The sequence below is a fragment of the Taudactylus pleione genome, unplaced genomic scaffold (genome assembly GCF_031769625.1).
Source record: "Taudactylus pleione unplaced genomic scaffold, aTauple2 ptg000517l, whole genome shotgun sequence".
NCBI lineage: Eukaryota > Metazoa > Chordata > Amphibia > Anura > Myobatrachidae > Taudactylus > Taudactylus pleione.
In genome coordinates this window covers 2,348,178-2,373,579 of record NW_028284919.1, presented here as the reverse complement: position 1 = coordinate 2,373,579, position 25,402 = coordinate 2,348,178, and the positions used below count along the sequence as shown (strand labels likewise).

At 42.5% G+C, this 25,402-nt stretch overlaps 1 protein-coding gene across 1 annotated transcript in view; it reads right to left on the bottom strand.

The window, feature by feature from the left end:
• Positions 1-14,806, bottom strand: part of DPP6 (dipeptidyl peptidase like 6) — a 587,423-nt gene extending 572,617 nt beyond the window's left edge. Inside the window, exon 1 of the mRNA XM_088450360.1 lies at positions 14,630-14,806. Within this exon, the coding sequence (XP_088306486.1) occupies positions 14,630-14,686 (57 nt within the window). The 5' untranslated portion in view covers positions 14,687-14,806. The remainder of the gene's footprint in view (positions 1-14,629) is intronic.
• Positions 14,807-25,402: the final 10,596 nt, after the last annotated feature.

Below are 25,402 nucleotides of genomic sequence, written 5' to 3'. Positions count from 1 at the left end.
TAGTGATGCCACTGGCCATAGATACTCGGTTTTGCACACTAATAGGATGTCAAGAACACAGGATTGCATACTTGGTAGCAAAGTACTAGGAACTGAGGGTACCAGATATAGGACTCAATCACCAAAACCCCACATATGAAAGAGCAAAAGTTCAACTATTATCTGATCTTCATTGTAAGGAGAGCCCAAAATTTTGAAGGTCAGGCAACTGATGTCGTTTATTAACTGCTAGAGGATGCAACATAATTAGTTAACTGATGAAATGCTGGAGCAGCAGAAATACAATATACAACAGCACCACTGGATGGAGTACTACGTTATAATTACAAAGTAAGCAGGAATCAGAGCTTCAAGCCTTAACAGAGTACACAATAAAATATGTTGCCCAACTGCAATTTTCCATTGAATGACTTTAACCTCACTTTATACTATCCATGATATTAAACCAATTCTTTTTGTTATCTAGACAAAAATGTAAATTGGGAATTTTACTGTATTGGTTTATCAGTGTGTTTTTACATTATCTGGTCCACTGGAAAACTGAACTACAGTACACAGCAGTAATAATAAGTGAAATAGGGTGAGCAGTGCCCTTACATGTTTACAACAACTTCTTACAAGGCAATAAAACCTCACTGAAATTGCAGTCCTTAGAATTTAAGCAGCTATTGTACTCATTAATGAGTTTTTACAGTTCTGTAATATGCTGAATGCTCCAAAACCAGTTATTTGAAGACCCATTTGCAAATCAATAAAAGCCAGACAAAAATATACAACTGTATTGAAAACCCTACAAACATATACTACTGTCATATCTGTCTATTTGCATTGTTGTCTTCGAGCACAATTCAGATTAGTAAATGTCAACTAGCTATTAATCCATAACATATAAATTTGGAAATCAGGGCAGAGAGTGTATATCATCGCATATAGGGCCTGATTCAGAGCCACTCGTAAGCGGCTGCTCGTTCGCTCCGAGCGATGTTTGGCCAACTGCGCATGCGTACGGATCGTTATACGCATGTGTGAACCAGTCAGTGCGGCCAAAATTCATGTGCTCGCAAAATAGCGAATGCCTGATAAATTGAGTGACAGAATGAGGCGTATGTGGGTGGTAACAGGGGAAGGTGCTTGAAAACGGGGAGTGGAGATCCGATCGCAGGCATGCTTATAGGTCAAAACGGGCGTTTTATGGGTGTGCATAATTAAAAGAGCAGCGTCATTGACCACGTCACTGGGTTATTTTATAGCCTGAACTGCTCGCAAAATTGTGGTAGCAAAAACCAACCACAAGAATAGCGAGCAGCTCATACCCTGGTCGATGTACTCGATTAATCTAATAAATAGCGGACATGACGTAGGATGCGAGCGGCCAGGGGCCGTAGTTTCCCAAAAAACGACCGCAAGTTTTGTTAGCTCGTTCAGACCTAGAGACGTGAACAGACCGCAAACAGCGAACGGTTCATTTGAATAGCCACCCCTATTTTCAGGACGAGCGAGCGCTAATTGCGTCCGGCTCTGAATCAGGCCTAATCTCTGAAGAGGGGAGTGGTCATGACATGCTGGGGGGCTTGGCTGTGTCACATTCCCCAGGGCAGTGGTTCTCAAACAGGTCACATTTTCCTGGTCACCCAGCCAGGCCCGTCAAGAGCCACGCGGGGTCCCGGTAAAAAATGGGGCGTGGCCTAATTGCGGGAGGCATGGCCATGTTCCCTTAGGTAAAAAAAAATCAAGTTTTGCAGCGCCGCGCATTGTTGAGTGGGGCGCAGTGAGCCCCCTCAGCCCGGCAAAAACCAGTGGGGGGCGCGATCAGCTTGATCGCTACCCCGCACAGGCATAGTAGACTGCTGTGACTGCTTCTTAGCAGCCGCGAGCAGTCTCCAAGTGGGCTGCTGTGATGTAAGAAGGGGGGGAGCGGTGCCGGGCGCGGCCCCTCCAACAAGCCCGGGCCCGGGTAATTTGTACCCGCTCCCCCCCTCTCGGCGCCCCTGCACCCAGCATGTGCACAAGTGTATTTATTACTCATTGACCCTTTTTAAAAGATCCACAGGTGGCGCTAATTATTTCACTTGCGGATCTGTGAAGAAACCCAGAAAATATTAACTGTTTGGGGACTTGAGGACAGAGTTTGAGAAACTGTGCCCCAGTGCCAGAGGCTTTTCTAGAGAGGAGGGGGCCCGTGTGCAGTCTCCATCACAGGCCCCCTCCTTTGCCCTCTGGCGGCCGGCAGCGCACTGAGTGTTGCACGGCCAGCGCCGCACTTATAGACTCTGGGCACTAGAGTGTGCCCAGAGTCTATAGTGCATGCGCACGTCACCACGGCGGCCATTTTCCCTGTACTCTGAGTGCGCAAACGACAGGAAAATGGCCTCAGCGGTCATTTTCCAGCCGTTTTTTACAGCACAGACATCGGCGCCGACATGGCACATCAGAGAGGTTAAGTATAATATGGGTGCAGGGTGTGCGGTGCCGGCCCCCCATGGACCCACGGGCCCGTGTGTCCCGCACACACCCTGCACCCATTATAAATACGCCACTGCCTAGTGCTTCTAAAGTACTATGCTACTCCCAAACCTCCCCTTGTCCAGTAATTGCCCCCTGCATTGTCACATGCACTGGTGTGTTGTGCACAACTCACACCCTATCATTCCCAGCTCAAAAATTGGATATGTGGGACAATTGGAAGGCATGTGTTATTTATGCATACCCAACACTCCAGATTTCCATTACACAATTTTCTGAAGCTTAAAGGGATGGGCCTCACCATTTTTGAGATATGAACCTAGCAAAAGGGTAATAAGGCAGATCAGAGATGTTGCCAGATTATATCTGATATATTTTCCTCTGTAATATTGGGAAGTATACTAATTAGACGATAGGCCTAGAGTAGATGTGTACATTGACCATCAATGGCTTGCAACTATCAATGGTTTGCCACTAATGGTCAATGGTTTTGCCATCATTGGCGGAGAGACAATGGTGTTTCGCCACTAATAGCACAAAGGCAGCTATGTTGTGGGTTTTTTTCCCGCCTCAGGGGGCATGGGCAGGGATGTCCCATTAATGGTTTCAAGCCATTGATATTGAGCACTGATGGCACCATCAATGGTGAACACTCCATACTGTAGGGTGAGAGACTTCTCAGTGTCTGACTGGGTCAGCTAAGCATTCTGTGTTTTGGAAAATTGAGAATGACGGTCATGTAGTATAGTTGTACCATGACATTAAATCAAAAACTTTGCACCAATATGATTGCATTTTGGGACAGGACCAAATGTGGGACAGGGTGCAGCGCAAACCACAATTTCACCAGCAAAGCTCAGAGGATGTTGAATAAATGGTGTGTAAACAATGTGGGTCATAATACCAGCGAAACAAACTTATAAGAGTTTTCTTTAGGACGAGTACATTAAGAGCTCCTGGATGGTTAATTCTGAACCTGAGCCCAGACTTTCGGCTCAAGCGTCTCCCCTATATATGTTTTCCACCGACACTCATGCAGCTCTTTGTCGGGTTGGCAATGTCTCCGAAGAGGAGAGTAAAATGTGGATATAAGGCCTCTGGAAGAGGACTTATGAAAACATAAAGCTTCAATAAGAGAAGGTTGTATGGGACCAAGGGGTTTGGCTACAGTATCAAATAAGTGACAAACTTGTAGATATTGATAGAAGGCAGTGAATGGGAGGTGGAAGCGGTGACAGAGCTCACAAAACTCAGGGAAACTGTGTCAGGATACCAGATCCGAGAGGAATTTACTATTACGCCATGTCCAATGATGGAACATCAGGGGGTCCAAGCCCAGAGGAAAAGACAGTCTCCTGGTGTGTCCTAGTACATTGTTTTGCGACTAAGATGCATTTTCGGCAAAAGAAGATGCCCGTCACTAATAGAGTCACACGGGACCTGGTGGCTCACTCGTGTCAGGCATCTCGCACCACGTGGTGTATTGAGGCTAGATGTATGAGGACACATTTGTAAGAGGAAACTGAATGGGTCATGGAGGAGGGAGGGGAAGATTTTTTTATAAAAGGTGTGTACAGCCATCAGGGCCAGGGGCAGAGGTGCTTTTAAGAGAATGACTGTGCACTCGCGTTTGTTTGTAGTAATATTTTAATTTAAGGAAGACCGTTGGGGAGGATTACAGGAGTCTAGGAAAGATGCCATGTCGGTATCTAGAACAGGGGCCAAATGGGCACCAGGGTGGAGATCGCACAATTTGGAGTAAAAGTCAAGAAAGAAATCTGCTATATTTTGAGAGTCATAAAGTGCAGTCCCAGTGGTGTCCTTCACTGATGAGATTCTCTTACGGGTTTTTCAGGAGTGGAGTTACAAATAGCAAGTTTTGACAAACTGCATTTGCAAATTGATCTCTCTTTGCATGAAATGGGCATTTCTAGGTTGCAACATTGCAGTGGCGTGCAAGATCCGTAATATGGGAGTGGAATATGAGTGTCATAGGCATAAAGCTAAAGTTCCGTGCTGTTCTGTAGAGTATGTACAGCGAAGGGAAGCACTCTGGGTAATGTTTAATTTGGAGTGTTTTAAGGAGTGTAACAGAGCATGGTCAGACCACTTAGCCAAACCTAGACGTGGGCTTCTTGTGCTACAATTTGCAAGCGAGCCCCAAAGAGGATTTTGTTCTGCTCATTTTGGAATATAGCAAGGGGCCTTGAGAATTGCTGCAGGTGCACCAAGGAGATGCTAGCATTAGCTTAGATTACAGTACAATATGATTATCCATGAGTTATTGAAGTTTGTTTGAGAGTGGTGCGTGAGGGTCCGGGGATATGCGGGCAGGGGAGCCTCCCAGCCATTCCGGGAGGGTAGGCAATTAATATTATTTGTGGCCTACATGCAAAAGCAGCCAGTATTTACTCTGCATGCAGGAAGAAAGAAAGCAATTTACACCCCTTGCACTGCAACATGGGTTGTTCAGGTGAAAAGTTACTCTTTTTATTTTGCTTTGCTCCCTCAGAATCAGCTCCATTGTATGGAATGGTGTACCACAGAGTGGGGTGATAAAAATAGAACTGGATGAATGTATAGCAAAAACTGATGAAATGGATTGTACCATTGCAAACCCCACCCACAGAAAATATCACAGGTTTACTCAACACCAGGGGCAAACACAGGATATTTATGGGGGGGGGGTTCTATATATATATATATATATATATATTTATTTATACTGTATATTTATATATATGTATATTTGCATACACATACATACATAAATGATATACTGTACACACATATATACATACAGGGCCGGCTCCAGGGGTCAGAGCACCCTGTGCCGGCTCTCTACAGTGTGCCCCAACATCGCGCGCAACCGAAAATGGGGAAGTGGCCTAATTACCATGGCACGCCTCCAAATAATGTCAGGCTGGGGGGAGCCTCACTAGCTTGGCTTCCCCCAGCCCTCTCCCGTCACTGAATGGATGCCACACGCATGCGCGCAGCATCCATTCAGACTCCGGGTTCCGGCATCGCCGCACAGCTGTGGCAGTGGGGGTCCCCAACCTCCCGATTTGAACAGCAGGACAGTACTGTCCCGCTAAAATCGGGATGTTGGGGAGGGGTGAGCCCTCTATGGGTGACCCCCCTGTTCGACCGCACTGGTCGAACACCCCGAGAGCCGGCCCAGTATACATGCATACACACACACACGCACATATCCATAAACACATACATATGTCACACATACCTCACACACACGTCACATACATTACAAAAAACTTACCTTGCCGCAGATCTTATAGAGACAGGATCTAGCAGCCTGGCACCATGTTCTTAAGCCCCACCCCCTCACGGTACCGGGATTTGTGGGTCATTCAGGAGGGGGCGGGGCCAAATTACTCTAATCTAATTAAATCGCATTATATTGGCTCCGCCTCCTCCATATTGACCCGTGGGGTGGGGCTTAAGAATACATTGCCTGCTCTCTAGTCTGTCAGGGGAGGTTTCTGGGTACTCAGAAACCCCCCAGCATGCACTACTGAACACTAGGATAAATCTACATCAGACCATTTTAATGAGTTTACCTACGTGTAATATAGATAGATAGATAGATAGATAGATAGATAGATAGATAGATAGATAGATCGATCGATCGATAATATAATCTTATACAGTATATGTATGGCACATATGGGTTATGTACAATCTGAAGACTGAGTCCTGTACATCTATAATACAATATATTATTCTTTAATAAAATAACAGCACTCTCAGCCATTCCGAATTGTCAGAAGTTTGTACTTATCTTCCACAAGCAGAAGACGGTCGTCCAAGTAGATAATGAGTTGAGGGATCACACGATTTGCTAAGTAAGTTTAAAATAGAAAGAAGGGCTTTGTAAAACCTGTTTAAAGGCCTGTGCAGATGATTGCCTATTAACAAATGTCTGCTCTCGCTGAACTTAAATATTGTACACTTTTCAAAGAGCAAAACATACTTATTGAATAATATTTAATTAATAATTTTACAATTCTGGCTTAATTAGTTTTTATATGTTTTCTTTCGATTTTTTTTTTCCTCTAAATTCCACTATGGTTCACACCAATGCAATATTAATGAGAATTTTAATGCGTTAAATAGTACAATGATACATAAAGTTAGCATACAAATATATTAAAATCAATGGGGCTCATTTAGACAGAAGGTAACTATGGGTTCAGTGCTTGCGCAGAGATTTGTGTTAATAACATAAGGAAAGAATGTGTGCTATATTATACACTTGTAATTAGTATTTGTTCTACAAGGTGTTAATAGAGTAGGGGGAAAAGGTCACTTTCTGTTTAATATGTGAATTATTAATGCATGTCAGCCCATCACATATCCTTTCCTCAATAGATTCCTCTCTTGTGCTAGATGGATAAGCATGGAGTTCCCATTTCAATGTATAATAGAGTAAGTCACTATATAATATGCTATCTTATACAATATCTTATACAATATCTGATTAATTCTTAAGTATATAATCAATATGGTCCTCTCACTACTTATCACAGCAATAGAATATGTCACACCTATGCACAGCCTGCACATTAGATGTTAGATGGACGTGCACTCAACAGCGACGGAAATGAAGAGGACCAGGAATGAGGGGGGGGGGGGGGACAGGAGGTGCAGAGTGGCTGAAGGGAGCTGGCAGATGCCGGGTCCATTTATTTACTAGTTTATCAATACTGGCTGGTAGCAAGAAGAAGAAATTAACTGCCTTCACTGGCCAGTCTAGATTAGGGGTGACCATTGACCATCGATGGTCTGATGGTGAGTCTTTTCACCTTCGATAGGATGCCACCGTTGGTAAAACATTGGTGGCTGATCCCCCATGGTAAGTGCCAGCCCTATGTGTATGCGTGGGTACCCTCTGCACATATGCATAGCCTAACCATCAATGGTTATTTACCGATTATGAAAAACCATCACGCTTTACCAGTCCAGATCCATGATGTACATGGCTGACCTAGTGTTGCTGAGCCAAGCATGAACACTGAAAGCCTGGACTTGGGCCACATCAAAAATAAAAAACAGAAATTGAAAAAAAAAACTACAGATAATACTTGCCTACCCTACCGTTACGGCCATGAAGCCCCCCCGAAAATCCGGTGGCCCTCCCAGCCAGGGGGAAAAGTTGGCAAGTCTCCCTGAGGCTGGAGCCATCAGGCTGATGACGCAATTTGTGTTGAATCGCGTCATAGTGGCCCTGCCCCCGCTTCACATTGCTGGTAATTGCGGCATTGTAAAGCAGGATTAAGCACAATGGAGCTTGGAATGAGGAAAAGCCATTGCCGCTGCATCGTAGCACTTTGTATACAGAATCAGACTGATTTGCACACAGATGTACAAATGTCACATCCAATAGAACAGTGTAATCTACCAATGTAGTTTTGTCGCTTCCAGTTGTTTTATTTATGTGAATAAGATGCACATTTTGAGTGAGAAAAGACACTTGGCAAGGACAAGTTGCTCTTTGGCGTGACTGAAACCACAGTGTATAAGGATACATCTGTAACTCCAGAAAAATAGCTGTTTTGAAAGAGATAGGGCTTTTGCAGCTTAATAAATAGACCCTGCTATCTACTTAGTTGTGGACTGTTCCATAGACCCTTGTACACAATACAAACTTTGGGTATACAATAATTAATATTAGTTGTTTGCATCCATTACGGCAATGGTAGGACCCAATGTAATGACTTCCACTATAGTAGCATGATTATTAATTGAGTTGATCAAGTTTAAGGGGCCTATTCATTATTGGGGCAGAATGTCTCCAGATAATTAAGTATCCAACTTGTTGCGAGTAGCAGCGGTAGATACTAAAACACTGGAGCAATTCAACATTGATGAAAAAATCCCAGATAAGTGCTGCGGGCGGCCTAAATTCGGTGCTAATTGAATAGCCCCTGGGGATCAACTAACCCGTGGTAAAATACTGTGGCTAATTGAATTCCCCCCTTAGGGAGAAACATTGGACTGCCCATTTTGGCTGTTATTATAATTTTTACTTCAGGAGTTAACTAAAACAACATTCCTTTGCTTTATTGTATATACAATCAGTAAGCTGACTTTATGCAGTCTCTTTATACATCCCAGGAAGTTATAACACTGGCTGCTGAAGTCTGCTGCTGACAATGTATATGTACAATAGTACCTTGCCAACAAGTCATGTTCCTAAATTGTTTCCTCTGACATTAATTTAGGGGAACATCATGAAATTATATAACCATATAGCTTAAAGAATATAAGGATTCATTTCTATAATGTCATTTGAGTATTTATAGACTTTATGGCATACTAAACTTGTTACTGACAGTCTATTAAATATCTAATTTACCGTTCTGCATCTAAAGGTAACTATAATCACATGAAAATCATTATAGTGTTTATATATATATATATATATATATATATATATATATATATATATATAGCAAAAGCGAATCAGGCGGCACTCAGAGACTCCCAATGAAGTAAAAGAGAAACTTTAATGTGTCAACTTTTCGAACACGAGCCTGCTTTCTCAAGACAATACAACATAGCAATAGACAAACATACATATAAATACCTTCCACCATGTCCCAATCACTCCTCCCCGCCCGATCAGCACGCGCACCTGGCTTCCGGCATCACAAGGGTGTGCGTCACTGCATGGCGAAGCCCCCAGCCGTCACCTGGTAGCGCCTACTGATGACATCAGACATGATTGGATTATGCCAGAGCGCTGGCATGGCAACCGTAAACAAAACGGGAGCCAAATGACAGCCGATCCAGGCAGAACTCCACATGTCAAAATATAATAAAAACAAATATGAAAAACATATAGCCATCTGACACATATATAGTAAAAATAAGAAAAAGAATGAGAAAATCAAAAAATATATAATAGAATGGCAAACAATATTCCAAAATATAAACCACAGGTAATACACCAATACAATGACACAAATATGCCAAGAACAAGAAGGCAAGTTCCATGTCAACCCAGAATAATATGCTGATCAATATACATCGATGCTGATATAAATACAAAAATTTAAACAAAAATTTATAAATACTACTCATAAATCACCATACAAAGATATCAAATATAACCAAAATAAAAAAATAAAAAAAATATAACATATATATCCAATAATACAAATAATACACCATATCCAAAAAGAAGGTTACAAGAAACAGGTCAAACCCAAGAATTCATTCAAACCCCTAGGAGCCAAAGTATCCAATAAAAAAATCCATTTGGACTCCAACTGCAACAAATGTTTAGGTCTGTTGCCACCCCGCAGTGAAACAGGTACGTGGTCAATCATGCGGTAGCGTAATGTCGCCACCCCATGTTGCGCCAAGGCAAAATGACGAGCCACCGGCTGATCGCTAACACCCGTGGAAATGGCTGCCCTGATAGCGGAGTGATGTTGCGCCATACGCTCCTTGAACTATCTTTCTGTCTTGCCCACGTAGTGTAACCCACATGGGCAAGACAGAAGATAAACAACAAATCTGGAACTGCATGTAAGGGAATGGTAAATTTTAAATTTCCTGCCTGAATATGAGTGAAGAAAAATAATACACGAGTCTCCCATGTAGTCCACCCTTCTACAGGACCTTTAGCCTCCCTGACCAATAGTCCTCATGGTCTGCCCATTATGATTAATAGAACTATGACCACTGCTTGCGGTGTTGATCGGCACTCTATATCTATGTATGATTTAAATGTTTTACTTGTAACGTCTGACTTCTACATATCTGCTAGCCCTACTACTACTCAAAACCTCATGTATCCTCCTTTTCTTTTCTGTAATCTTAGATATGTGGAAACCTCAATAAAAATAATAATATATTTAAAAAGAAATCCATCTACATAATAATTTCATAAGGTCTGTGAATGTGTGCACAGTGGGAGCCGGGTACACACCTCAACGGGTCCCACTGCAAGATCTAACTCTGCAGGACCCAGCCAGCCACCAAGGTAAGTATGGGTATTCCCTCAACATAGCCCCTCTCACTCCCCTTCACCACAGTCACCTCCATCACAGTTACCTCTATTACTTCCATCACAGCCCCTCCACTACAGCACCCCTCCATCATAGCCCCTCATATCACCCTCATCACAGCCTCTCATATCACCCTCATCACAGCCCCTCATATCCCCTCTCACTCCCCCTCATCACAGTCACCTCCATCATAGCACCTCATATCACCCTCATCACAGCCCCTCATATCCCCTCTCACTCCCCCTCATCACAGTCACCTCCATCATAGCACCTCATATCACCCTCATCACAGCCCCTCATATCACCCTCGTCACAGCCCCTCATATCACCCTCATCACAGCCCCTCATATCACCCTCGTCACAGCCCCTCATATCACCCTCCTCACAGCCCCTCATATCACCCTCATCACAGCCCCTCATATCCTCTCCATACACAGCCCCTCATATCCCCTCTTCACTGCCCCTCATCACAGTCACCTCCATCACAGCCCCTCATATCACCCTCATCACAGCCCCGCATATCCCCTCAACATATCCCCTCTCACTCCCCCTCATCACAGTCACCTCCATCACAGCCCCTCCATTACAGCCCCTCCATTACAGTCCCCCTCCATCACAGCCCCTCATATCACCCTCGTCACGGCCCCTCATATCACCCTCATCACAGTCACCTCCATCACAGCCCCTCCATTACAGCCCCTCCATTACAGTCCCCCTCCATCACAGCACCTCATATCCCCTCTTCACAGTCCATCAACATAGTTCCTCTTACTCCCCCTTATCATAGCCCCTCCATTACAGCACCCCTCCATCACAGCCCCTCCATTACAGCCCCTCCATCACAGCACCCCTCCATCACAGCCCCTTACTCAGACTTACCTGCTGACTTCAACAGCGACAGCAGAGGACTGAAGGTGGGGAACAGGTCTGGCTGGCAGTGACGTTGGCGGACGCCCTCCTGAGCGCTGTGGCGCCCCTGCGCAGGCCAATGTGTCACAGTGACACAGTCTGCCCAAAGGCACATGACCTGTCACCTGGCCCCGACCCCTCCCACGTTTGTCTCAGTGTAGCCAGCTGCTGGCCACGGACCATCACTTTGGTAATCCGATCGCTTCATCGCTCTATAGATGAGAGAGAAGGAGAACGGTCCCTCCTCCCCCTCCAGCAGGGACACGAGCCTCCGGCTGGGTTACTGCCACGGCGCCCTCCACAATCTGGCGTATAGGTCAGGTCAGCCCTGGGTGTTGGGACATAATGGAGTGGAGTGGAGTGGAAAAGGGGAGCGGTGGGACAAGCAGCAGTCAGAGCTGGGATTGCAGCGGGAAGAGGGGAGGGGCCTGGACAGAACAGGGCGACCTGTGGTGACTTGGCATATGCATATGGCGGGTCCCTTTCTACCAACAAAACTTAACTGGGGGGGAAATCATTTCTACTTCATTCAATAATGGCTGTCCCTGAATAATCACCCCAATAATGAGTTACAGTATGTACAAATTTTAACTTGAAAGCAAGTAACGATTGGGGATGAACGCCATAAAAAGTTTTAAAACGCCACATCAGAATACGCTAGACATTCCCATAATGACTAAGTATCTATGTAATTACATATTAGTCTCTCATAATAATATACATTTATCTTTTAAAGAACACTCATCCACATTGCAGTCATTGAGGGTAATCTGCCGCTTCTACACAGTCTTAGTTATACAGCACACTATACAAGGCAAGAATTTGCATGCAGTTTCCAAACTCTTTAAAAGCCATAGTATTTTCAACTGATACAAGACTTGCAATCTATTATCAATGGTAAAACATATAGAAATATATTACTTGGACTGGTGTAACCATTGGAAAACCAGTACATCCCTGTACAAGAATGTTAACATCATCATTAATGTTAGGAACAAAATATGATGGATGCAGCAGAACTGAGCTCTACAGCACCTGCATAATTAGTGACCAGGCAGCACTGTGTGAGTAGCAGATACAGGGAGCACTCATTTATACTCAAACGTTACTGGCAACAATGACAACAACACTTTAAGGATAATACATTTTAAAAAATTTACATTAAAAAATCTGTCCCTTAAATTGATTTGTGAATCCAGACGATTCCATAAACGAGAGCAGGCATTGCTAATACTACAATAAAAACTGGGCAGCATTTCTATCCTGTCATAATACAAAACATAACACTACTTACTGCATGCAGCCTCCATACAAGACAGTACCAATTTATTTATGTGGCGAGTTATATTTACATATCATAAATTCTCATATGGACGGAAATGTACTAAGCCTTGGAGAGAGATAAAGTGGAGAGCGATAAAAGTACCAGCCAATCAGCCCCAGTCCTAACGGCCATGTTACAGGCTGTGTTTGAAAAATGACAGTTAGGAGCTGATTGGTTGGTAGTTTACCTCTCTCCACGGCTTAGGACATCTGCCCCATCGTCTATAATCCTGTAACCCTCGGAGAGAACACAGAGACGTGCAACAGCAGTAAAACTTGGAAGGTCTCAGCTATAGAGTCATACTCTAGACTATACTGGTAGGAGACATTAACTATGGTATTTACAATATGTGATATATAAGCAGAGAGGCTTCTAAAGCAGACTTTGGATTCCTAGCATAATATGGCAATTTTCATGTGAACACAAGCGAGCCTTATTTCCATAATCATTTTTCCTTTAAGAGAAATGATTCTATATGACAAGGAAATGTTCCCAGGTACTTTAAGTCACTACATTTTTTCCAGTATAATCCCTGTATTATGCACAGTGAATGCTTTCCTAAAATAGAATGAATATGGATGTTTAAATTGTGTTTAAGAATAAAGAAACAAAACAAAACACTATGCAATACTGTAACATTCATTAAGTCTGACTCCCAAGTGTTGCATGAGAAAAGCCTTTTGATGTAGCACAGCTCTGTACCCTTTGCAGAACGGCTCATGCAATTTACTAATTCATACTGTAATGCAAATTTCATATACTCACACACTGTAGTACAAGTGCAACATGGCCTCAATAAAACACTGCTAAACAAGTCAACTTTCAGAATATTTATATAATCCTGTGTGTCAAGACATAAATACATTCTCTATGTATCCCTTACTGTAATAAACTACTGGGAAAAATATTGAATATTTAAAAAAAAAAAAATTCTGAGTTTCTACATGGGGAGTTTAACTTTAATGCCATTTGAAGTGTTCAGTATATCATAAAATAAGCAAAGCATTTGCAGGTACCGTAGGAGTAAAAGAGCATATGTATACTGTATACATGTACTTATATACAGACCATTTGCCATGTAATCAAGTACACTTTTCAATGCAAACATAATTTTACATTTGTTTTACTGTCGATCAATACACAGTATCAGGTATTAAGACACTAGACTGAGAATGAATCCATGACCTAAGGTATATTTTCTGACTGTCTTCTTAGGTTCTTCTAATTATTGATTAAAAGAGCCAATTATTTGCCATAATGAAATAAGAGAATCAGTGTCCTATAGGGAAATATTTCTTTCCTTCTCTAGAGAGGTGCTGAGGAAACTGCTGATCTCCCTGAACTGTTGGCTGTTTTCAGTCCTTGCAGCTTGGGGGCACGGCAGAGACTATCTTTGTGCACCATCTGAAATCTATTTCCAGCTGCAAAAGTTTACAGAGAGGCATCTTCAGCTAATTAGGGGGTAATGAGTGACTAATCCATGTACAGCAGGACAAGCCTGTGTGTATGGCGTGCATGGCAGGCAGCGCTGTGCTCCCTTCTCAGCCAATGTTTATTCCTTGCATTAAATGTATGTTCCCCAGTGGAAACTACTTACGACAACCATTCTGCAACTTCTAAAAAAAGCCCACCCGTGACTCCCGGGGAGCCCTTTGAACAATGCATGGGAAGAAATACAAGACAGCTTAATTATCCTGCCTGCTATTCTGTAGCTATACATAATTAATGCCAAAAAAAATAAGATGCAATCCGTTAAAAATAGCAAACTCTGAACTGCAGGCTAGAGAGCATGGCTTAGGGCACTTAGTGACTCAGGTGGCACATTGGCATCACCCAGTGTATGTCATTTCCAAACAATCCCCAGATAATAAACGAGAGATCACAGAGGTATTACCTGCTCTTGCTGCTGGGGTGATTTCCCTGTAGAATTCTGTTCCTTAGCTGTGGTCATGATCACCCCACTTGTGCCCACCGCAGTAGTCTGTGTGATTCTACCGTCTGGTTAAATGCCCCAAAGCCAATAGGTACGAGTTACTATTCCATCACAACAATCAAATGCATATTAAGAAAAAGATCCATTGTAAAAGAAATAGCAATGCAAAAGAAATAATAATAAAAATACTAAAGTCAAGGGAGATGAAGATATGCAAGGCTCTGTACAATTAGCAACAGCCTCTGCATCACACAAGCAATGATAACTGCTTGGCAACCTGCTACTGGCAGCAGCAGCATAGCTTGGAGACAACCTAGCGATGTAGCCCCCCTTCTGCTCTCTTTCTCTACTCCACCCCCTCCTCTTTCTCCAGTCAGGCTCACAGAGCATGCACCAGCCCGCAGCCCTGCCAGCAGAAAGGTAGCACTGCCTCCCCTTTGTATGTAGGACTGTCTCCCTGCCAGAGAGAGAGAGAGACAGATGTAAGGCAGAGCACCATTGGATGTCCTAAAATAGGGACACAGAGTTTAAGGCTAGGATGTGCCATGTGCATCTGAATTTTTCTGCCATTCACTTAGCTCTGAGTAGCCACAACATAAAGTCACAAACTGAACTGTGGATCTAGGCTATGGCTGAAACTGTCATTTGCAAAGTAAAAAAAAATGCACAAAATAATTTAGAATGACAGAAATCCATGTAGCTTCATAGCTTTTTTTCTGTACCTTGTGATGCCAAATACAGTGTCAGTTGAAGACATTTACTTATGTCTGGTTTTCAGCACGTTTAAGTCTCTTATTTTTTTGGTGTTGTAACACATCTGCAGACGCACCTGCTTTGCTTTTTTGTTTTGTGTGACATCCATGAGACAAATATATTATGGTACATACAGAGATGAGCAAAACTTCACCACACAGCGGAATGAATTGTCCGTCATTGTCCCAGCTCGGTGCGTAGACTATTAATTCCATAACATGGAATTCAATTAAGGGAGAATCCATTCACCTGGTCGGATCTGCACGGCAGCCACCGCCACCGCGCTTTTCGTCAGCGGGATCCCGCACAAAAGTGTTAGTTGCCCCATAGGATAGCAAGCACTTTTGAGCGAATTGGGCATTCGGCCAGCCGGGCAAAGGGTAAAAGGCCAGCCGCCGTTGTTGGCGTTTAAATGCCGTGGCAATGGCAATTCGCACCCTTCGCCTGCAATTGAATAATATTTATTGCAAAATAGTAATTCGATGGAATAGCAAAGCCAAACATTGTATTGTCTAAATTTCTGCTACATGGCCACTGCAACACAATGGGGTCAATTCAATTCCACTCGAAGGGTGCAAGTTGCCGTTGCAACAGCTTTAAAACGCCGACAACAGCACAGGATCTCAGACCCTTTCCCGCCCACTCCAAGCCTGAATTTGCATAATTTTGCTTAGAGCTCTATGGGGCTGCGAGCACTTTTCTACAAATTTGGGCTGCCATCAAGAGCGCCTGTTGTCACGATGACTCGCACCCATGAATACATTGCATGTAATTGGATGGACCCCATAATTTGATTTGCAGCATCCTCACTCATTCTATTGGTAAATAATTCTAATTTTAGGAAGAAATATGAGAAACCGATAACAAAGCTTTTCTCTTAGTTGCATATCTTCCCCATCCTAATATCTTCATCTAATATATTATTTTTCACCATTACAGTCATGGTCCATTGGAACAACGGCATTATGCAATAGTCCTGATACTTAATGTCTTAACTGGCATGATTGCATGTGGTGGCATGTGACCACAGCCAGCTGCGCTTTCTCTGACACAGTCACATCGTATGTGACTGTGCCTTCCTGTCCTGCCCCCTGCTTTTAAAGAGGGAATCCATTTTGCAATTGCTCTGGCTGACCAGGAGTGATGTAGTGGTCTCTGACCGTTGACATCGCAAAATGCCAAGCATGACCCTCTGAATGCCAAACATAACCCTCTGAAGCGCATGTGTGATAACAAAAGTGCAAAAAGAGTACTATCATGCAAGTACAGAGATCAACTGCAACTGAGGGACTGATCATCAGTCACCCATGAGACACTTGCATGAAGGTGAATGGGGAACCTCCACTGAAGGGTGGGCAATACTACAGGATTTACTAGGACTGGGTAGTGGTATGGGGAGGGGGGGACTGTACCATAATGGTCAATGTACCACATCCACAAATTTGAGCCTTGATGTGGTACAGCTAATTTGAAAGCATAAATAATCAGATTATTTTGAGAAGCTGCCAAATTCTTTTTGACAAAAACACAGGATCCATCAATCTGCATGCATATAGTCAGAAGACAGACTCCTCCTATTTGGCATCACATGATATAAAATACTTTTGCTTACATATAAAGTTACTGTATCAACAAAACTACACCAACATACATTTCTTTGCTTAGCTCAAATTTTCTTCCAATTTGATCCCTCTGCCCTGCGCAAGATCTACAGCTCTCTGTGGAATGCCCTCTTTCGCACAAGATTTTCTTCTAGACTCCAAACCTTCAAGCTTTCTCTGAAACTCACCTCTTCAGGCAAGTTTATCAAATCCCAGAACCACCCACTTAACCTCCATGGATCATTCTACCTAACTAGCTCCTCTTTATACAGTCCACACATAACTCCACATACTGTATGTTCTCTTTATACACTCACATGACTTACTGACCTCCCGACCAACATTGCTGTGTGACTGGATCATATAGCCAGCCAAGAGCCTTTGAAGTCTGGCTGGACCAATTTGCAATGTGTAGCACTCATCCTCATGTATCATATTCCTATGTCCCTATAGAGTGTAAGCTTTGAAGCAGTGCCCTCTTGCCTCTCTGTGTCTCTGTTATTACCCAGTATTGTGTTATTACTGTTGTTCACAAGTGTAAAGCGCAACAGAATGTACTGGAGCTATAAAAAGAAATGTTAATATATAAATAAATGTTATTATGAATAATTATTTGAAACATTTCACCTTTGGCTTGGAATCTGTTATGGTAAAGCAAATTACATACAGAGAATCACATCATGTACATATCACTTGTTTATCTTTGAATAAACTTAGCATTGAGATACCTGGCTGCTATTGTTATAAAATATAATTCTCCAAGAGTTCATACAGAATAAAGATGATTAAGCCATCAATGGCTAAACTCTATGGTCACAATAAAATACTGCTAAAAGTTTAAATGGGACATTTGGCCTGGGATTACCCACTTGTTGTTAATGAATTATGTCATCACATAGGCCTTATAGGGATAGAAGCACAAATATAAAGAAGAACAACCTGTTAGAAATCATGTATCATTAATGAATGTTCAGAGCAGCATATGTCTTATGTCTTGTACACAATAGACTATTTTTAAATAGCTTATTCACAGTCAAGCTGTATTTCATTACTCCATACATATGTGACATACCTGAATTTAAATAATAAAGCAATGATTTGAAAAACGACATTGCTATTCATTATTTATTTGCCATATTATGGCTGGCAAGAAATACGTAAACTCATGAGCCTTGCTGGGAGCAGAATGATTGTTACAGGTGAAAATAAAATAGTACTTGTTGCTGCCACATGCTTTGCTAGTAAATAAGGAATAGACAAAAACTAAAGGGGAGGAGTTCCGGATAGGGTGAAATTTGGTGCTGCTGCAGGAACTCCTGTGAGTCTTCCCGTATTTTTTAAGTGGCAATCATTTTAAAGGCAAAACAAGCTTGGTTTTACCTTTAAAATGATTGCCGCTTTAAACATATGGGGACACTCGCAAGAGTTCCAGAGCGGCACCAGATCGCACCCTGTTACATTGGCCCCCTTGGCTGAAATATCCAGCATTCAAGTAGGTTGGTCAGAAATGTCTCCCTGTAGTGCAGAGTAGACCTGTGCCTTCATATGCGCTCAACAATTGCATGCCGTCTCTCCTGCCAACTGATTACTTCCTCTCGCTCCCTCCTCCAAGATTTCGCCCATGTTCCCTTCCTCTGGAACTCTCTCCCTCTCCCTATCAGACTCTCTACTTCTCTACAAATCTTCAAACGGGCTCTCAAGACCCACTACTTCATCATAGCCTTCAGCTCTCATCCTAACCCGCTACTATATGCTTCTTCCTGTCTACCCATCTGTATCACGCCTGTTTGTCTGCCCCTCCACTTTAGAATGTAAGCTCTCACCAGCAGGGTCCTCTTCCCTCATGTGCTACTATATACTTATACTTACTTCTACTCCTTACTCCCAACAAGGGCACCCACCACTTGCTTGCTGACTCTCTGCTGCTTATTTTGAGTGTTATAATCTCTAATACAGCAATGTGTATAAACTACATCCTTGTCCTACATTGTATTGTACTGTAAGTCACTGTTTTCTTGTTCACTTTTTTGTTTATGTACTTTGTATGGCGCTGCGGAACACTTGTGGCACCATATAAATAAAGGACAATAATAATAATAATAATAATAATAATAATAATAATAATAGATAACCATTCAGGTGCAACGGTTCAAAGACAAGGCGAGCCTGGTAGCCCCACATTAAGGGCCTGATTCAGAGGTGGACACTAAAGCAGCCATAACTGTTTTTTTTATGCAGCATGACTTTGTCTTTAAGCTAATGACGCAGCCGATTGGATATGTACAGAGAAGCCCATCGACTGCAGCTCTAATCCACTGATTTGTCTAAAAAGTTGTCCTATAGGCAGTTCATTAATGTAAATGTGGGTCTCACCTCATTTCAGACATGTCCATTATAATAATAGCAACATTATTGGCTGCCTTCAGCACAGTAGAGAGAGCACAAGCAAGATTTTACATTTATATTTTATTTTCTGTTGATTAGTGTCAAGTTAATATGTGACTTGATATACTCTTTGGTGTAAATTTACTAAGAGTCAGTTTTGATTTTCAGTTGATTTTGAGTCGACTTTAGTGTCTATTTGAGTGTGAATTCACCAGATTTAGAACTTCAAATAGAAATCACATCACAGGAGTCGATAACCGATCGATATCGGTCATTTTGAGTGGATTTTAAACTAAATCCAAAATCGACTTTTAGTAAATTTACCCCCTTGAATCTACCTTTGAAGTGTTTTTATTTCATTACCCTAAACAACAAGACAAGTATCTGCAATAAGCTGATAGGAAGTAAAACCATGGAAATTACAATTTTGTTTTAGAAGTTTGTTCTTGTGTTCTCTGCGATTACAGATAAATATAGTAAAAAACTTATTATTCAGTCACCATATGAATAAATCTGGATATGTTGGTCTTCTACAAAAGGGAAGGACTTGCACCATCATTAGTTGCAAATTGTGTCATTTCATATCAAATTTCTGAAAAATACTTAGCCATTGGCATGCGTTTTTTTTACTGACTCATGACTGATCGGCCATCAATGGGTTGCGCCAAACAGAATCAGTGTACTGTACATGGCCAGTAATTTCCATTAAACTGCAGAACTGTACAACTACACTACTCAGAGACTACAGATTATCCATAGGTTTCAAAGGTAACAAGATATCTTGGTTAGATTGAGTTAGACAATGTTGTAGTCTGAGTATAACAAGAGCAAGACTTACCAATAACTTAACCCCTCAACTGTGTTTGTCAATACATTTGTAATCTATCCAGGAGGAAATTTCTGCAGAATTAACAAAAAATATAAAATAATAAAAAAAAATATTTGTAATCTGGGGCTCTGGGGACCCACCACTATGCTGTTACTGACCCATGGCATGCATCACACTTTAGAAGCATATATTACTGCATAAGGCAAGGCATGAGAAATAAATTACTGTCCATGAATTGAAGAGAAGTGGAAATGGTGACTATAATAACTTTCCAGTGTTTAGGAGCTCATAAGTCATATATAGCAGTAAATGGGTAATTAAGTTGATATTTCATACTAAATTATTGCAAATATGTGGATTAAATCTATAAAATATTCAATCAAACAGATGAGTAACAGGAAAGCTAATATCAATTTGTGGGCGCCACGGCATGGATCTGAAAAGTGGTAATGATGATGCAGAACAGAATTTTTGTTTGGTTTGCTATGATGTCTGGTCCTTGTCTGTAAGTTAGGGAGTACATTTATTTTATCACTGTTGCTTTTACAATATGTTGAACACATCACATGTCAAGTACCTGTCACCTTCACATATGGCAATGTGGCAGCTAACACCAATCTATGTATATACAGAGATCAAACAAATTTAAAGTTTAATAAATATGTGATCCAAAAAACACCAAATTGCTCTGGGCACGCCAAATTCTGATACAGAAGATACAGACCCATAATGGGTGCAGGGTGTGCGGTGCAAATGGGCCACACACTGCACCCATATTTTCTAATAACTACCTCTCCGAGGTCCCACATCGCGTGTCTCAGCCCAGCATAAAATGCCGGAAAATAGCCACGTGGCCATTTTCCCGGCATTTTGCGCATGCGCAGTGAGGAAATCGCCAGGAAAATGGTGCGGACATTTGTCTAGTGTCCAGATTCTACTACTGCTGTGGTCAGCCATCAGTCTGCAGCCGGCTGCCGGGGAGAGAGGAGGAGGCCCCGGACAGGGAATGCACACGGACCTCCTCCTCTCTTAATACGCCTCTGAACAGACCATGCTATTGTCATTCAGCAGAGTTGTCGTCTCATATTGATCCATCAATAATATAAGTAAAGGTTATTGTACGTGTTTTTTGGGGGTCTATTCATCAGTACATAATTTCTACAAAAACAGGTGAAAGTTAACATTTTCATCTACTTTTGTAGAAATTATTGATTGAGGCTATTCATTATAAAGGTAATGCTGGAGATATCACTTATCTCCTGCTTACCTTTCAGCCCTGATCCCCATACACTAGTATGGGAACATAAATTCATCAAGCTCCGAAAATACAATATTTTCGAAGCTTAACTGCGGGAGCATTCGCCCTCTTCAGGTGGTGTTTGATCCCACACTCCCAATATGGGAAGGAGTCCTGGTTGCGAAGAGGGATCATTTTGTTTGTTCTTTTGTATTCCTCCACCCCTGACCGCCTCCTTCTGCCATACGCCAGGGCTTTGTGCATCTGCGTGAAGCCCAGTCTCTCAGGTGCACTAGCACAGCCTAGTCAGACTTGGCAGTGCTAAGTTTCACTGCTATGAAAGTAGCAATGAAGGCGATTGCAGAGATAGCTAATTTTCAGATCAGCTGTCTCTGCACCATGTACTTAATTATTGGGGCCGCCAGCCCCCGATAATTAGCATGATGAATGAACTCCTTTGAGAGAGATAAAATGGAGAAGTTGCCCATAGCAACCAATTAGCTTCTAACTGTCATTTCAAAAATTGTGCTAGATAAATGACAGTTAAGGGGCCTATCCAGTACGCGACCTGAAAAACTGAAGTCTAGCGTTCAGTCCTTCAGGTCGCCGGGTGCAGTGCCCGTACTGAACGGCGTTCACTGAACGTCATTCAGTGCAGGAGACCGACCTCCCTATCTGCTAACATGTGGAACCTAACGAGCGTCGTCAGGTTGACCAGCATGTTCGGCAGATAGTCGAGGTCGGCAAGGACCCAGCATACATGTGCATCGCTGGTCCTTGCCGGCTATCCAGTACACAACTTTGTGAACAATGCGACCAAAACCTCCTGGTTTTGGTCAGATCGTTCAAAAAGTCGTGTAATGGATAGGCCTCTTTAAAAAATAATTGGTTGATTTTGGCAACTTGTACACTTTATTTCTCTCTATTAAGGTTTGATACATCTCCACCTAAGACCATTTACCATTAAGAATAAATATTAAGTCAATCATACCTTTCTGCTATCTTGATTTAGGCAGAAAAGTCCAGATTTGAGGGCACCATCACATCATCCTGTCGGTTGGCACATTGGCCATGCTTGTGTGGCAGTTGGGACGCATGCCACAACTCACTACTACATGCTGAGTGGCTGTTGTGCTCACCTGCCACTGGCAGTTATGGCAATTCACAGTTGCTTTCAGACGGGGTTTGGGAGCATCCTAGTTGGAGTGCTAGCAGGTCCCTGTCATCAAATGTGGCTGTGTGCCATGTCACACACAAACCCTGTGTGACATAGTAGTGTACACCCCCACATTTAGTGACTAGTCCCCCTTTGCGCACAGCTTGTCCCACTTTGCTGAAGGCCAATGTACTGAGGTATGTCTAAATTAGAAGATTATACACTGAGTATTTGGAGTCTTGGACCAGATCAGGCAGCAAAAACAATAAAGAAAATAAATAAACAAAAACATTTTTCTGCGTCCTTCAGCTATTGCAAATCTACATGTCTTTCCTATTCTATATAGTAAATATAGTGAAGCGTACAGTGGAAGCGTTAAGTGTCCCTGGCCCCGTGCCCCTTTCCCTGGACATGACTAGGACTCCCATACATCCTGGTTTTCTAAGGTAAATCCATATTTTCATCACAGAAAATGTTTTTAACTCACAATACTTCTTATCCCATAATTTAAACTCCAGATGAACCCGGATTAACAGAAGTTGGAGAAAGGTTCTAATAATTATTTCATCTTATTTGAGAGCTAGAAGGAAGTGTGGGGTGAATTTCATGGTATGTGCATATCTCAGGTCACATAGGTGTTCTTTCCTGCAAAATGATGAAAGGCCTGAACATCACCCCGTCATTAATAACACTTCCACACGCAAACACCATACACATCACATCTGACTTGTTCACAGATGCTTGCTCTTTATCTTGAAGGAGGGGGTCCTAGGGGGAATGAAACAAGCAGCACTGAGCCAGCTTAGCTTACTGCAGTCAAAGCAGGGCTCTGATCCCCTTATTGCTACACTACTGCATGCGTGTAATACAGTATCATCTGCACAGGGTATATCACCAGTGATCATTGGATACAGTCCTACTGCATATCAACTAATAATGAATATCAACTAATAATGTGCTTCATAGTGAATGCTGCATCACATAAAGCAGATGTGAATAGCCAGCAATCCTCCAGTTACTGTGATTTCTGCAGGAAGAAATTTTGATAAATAGTTCCAGTTAATGAAAAGCTAATGCTGCTTACATTGTACAACTGCGCTGAAGATCATCCTGGGCGAATGTGTGAAGTGCTAACATGTGTCACACACCATGGTGCTCTGATCCTGCAGAAAGCTATCTGTGGGTGTCTCCGAGATTGTTAGCATCTGGACACAGTGTGAGAATATAGTGCATGTCAGCTATCTGACAGGTAGATACAAGACCCACGAAGAACAATACGCATTTCAGAGAAACAGATACACAGTGGCAGAGGGGCATAATGAACCGATAGAGGGAGGACTCCAGGGAAAAACACAAAGTTCTTTCTTTTTGAAAGTGTAGCAGAGAAAATACACAGAGGAATGGTCTTCCATGGGGAGTGTTAGGGGCACATATAGCCAAGGGTTTCAAATTTGGTTGGCATAGAAACAAGGGATAAGAGGTTTTAAGACAAGGTCGTATCGTTTCATTTGGTAGGAAATGGAAAGACTAGCATGTCTAAAGTGGAGCGTCTGACATTGATTCTCTATGAATAGTGTGACACTCAAATAAATAGTCACTTTGGACTTAGCACACTTGGGTATTAATTATCTAAGATGTTTGGTTAAAAACTATTCCTGGAAACTTTCATTAACAGAGTGTTAAGTCTAGTATTATTTTGACAGCAAAAGGACAGATTATTAGTTGAGCTTTTTTATTCTACTGGTGGGTTAAAGGGGCTTTATGCGAAAAAAAAAAAAAAGATGAGAAGAGCAATTTGGCACAGTCTGGAATTCAGCAGCTATTGGTCAACGGGCCGTAACTAAAGCTGGGTACACACTAGACGATATATCGCCCAATCCTGCGGGCCGGGCTGACATATCGTCCACATCGGCTAGTGTGTATCCACTATGCGGCAGCATGTGCGCTCCCACGGGTCATCTATGGGGGACATTCCATCGGCCTGCATGTAGGGCCGACGGAATGACCCAGATGCCGACGCCGGCACAGTGGATGAAGCCGGTGCCCGGCATATCAAGCGGACGATCACTGCATTGTGCAGTATGTACCAACTGCCCAATATATTGTGCGGTTGGGCATCACACCGATGGGTACACACATTGGCAAGTGTGTACCCAGCTTAATGGTGTACGAATAGTGACTGGAATGGCACCCTTCAGCCAGTATCACTGCTATAGTGTCGCCCAGAGCTTCCCTGCAGCCTGTACAGCTGCTGGTCAGTGCCATACCTCCCGGTGCTGGCAGCACCCGTCCCCTTAATGCTATGTCATAAAGTCATGCTCTCAGGGGGCGATGGTGGCACAGGGCACAGTGTGGCCCTGTTGCGTCACAGTTTGGTCATTATGGATGATAGGGAGAGGGGGGATTAGGAAAGGTGGCATCTTAAACTAACTTGCAAAATTAAATGCAGAAAGTTTAGTTAAAAAGGGATCACCTCATCAGTGGAATTGCAAAATATTGATTTAAAATGAAATTTATAAACAACATATTCTATGAAACAGACAAAATGACACATTATAAAGTACGGCTTACAATTAAATATTTTTATTTTTCAACGTTTATTTCTTGTTGAGTGAAACTATTTTCCCATCAGTCTGTAAGAACAGCATTAAAGTATATAGTATAAATAAACATATTTGTTCACTTACTTCTACAGTATTGTTTAAATGCAGTTAGACAAATGTACTCACACCAGCTAAACATGCATTTTTATATCACATAAATATGCAAAAAG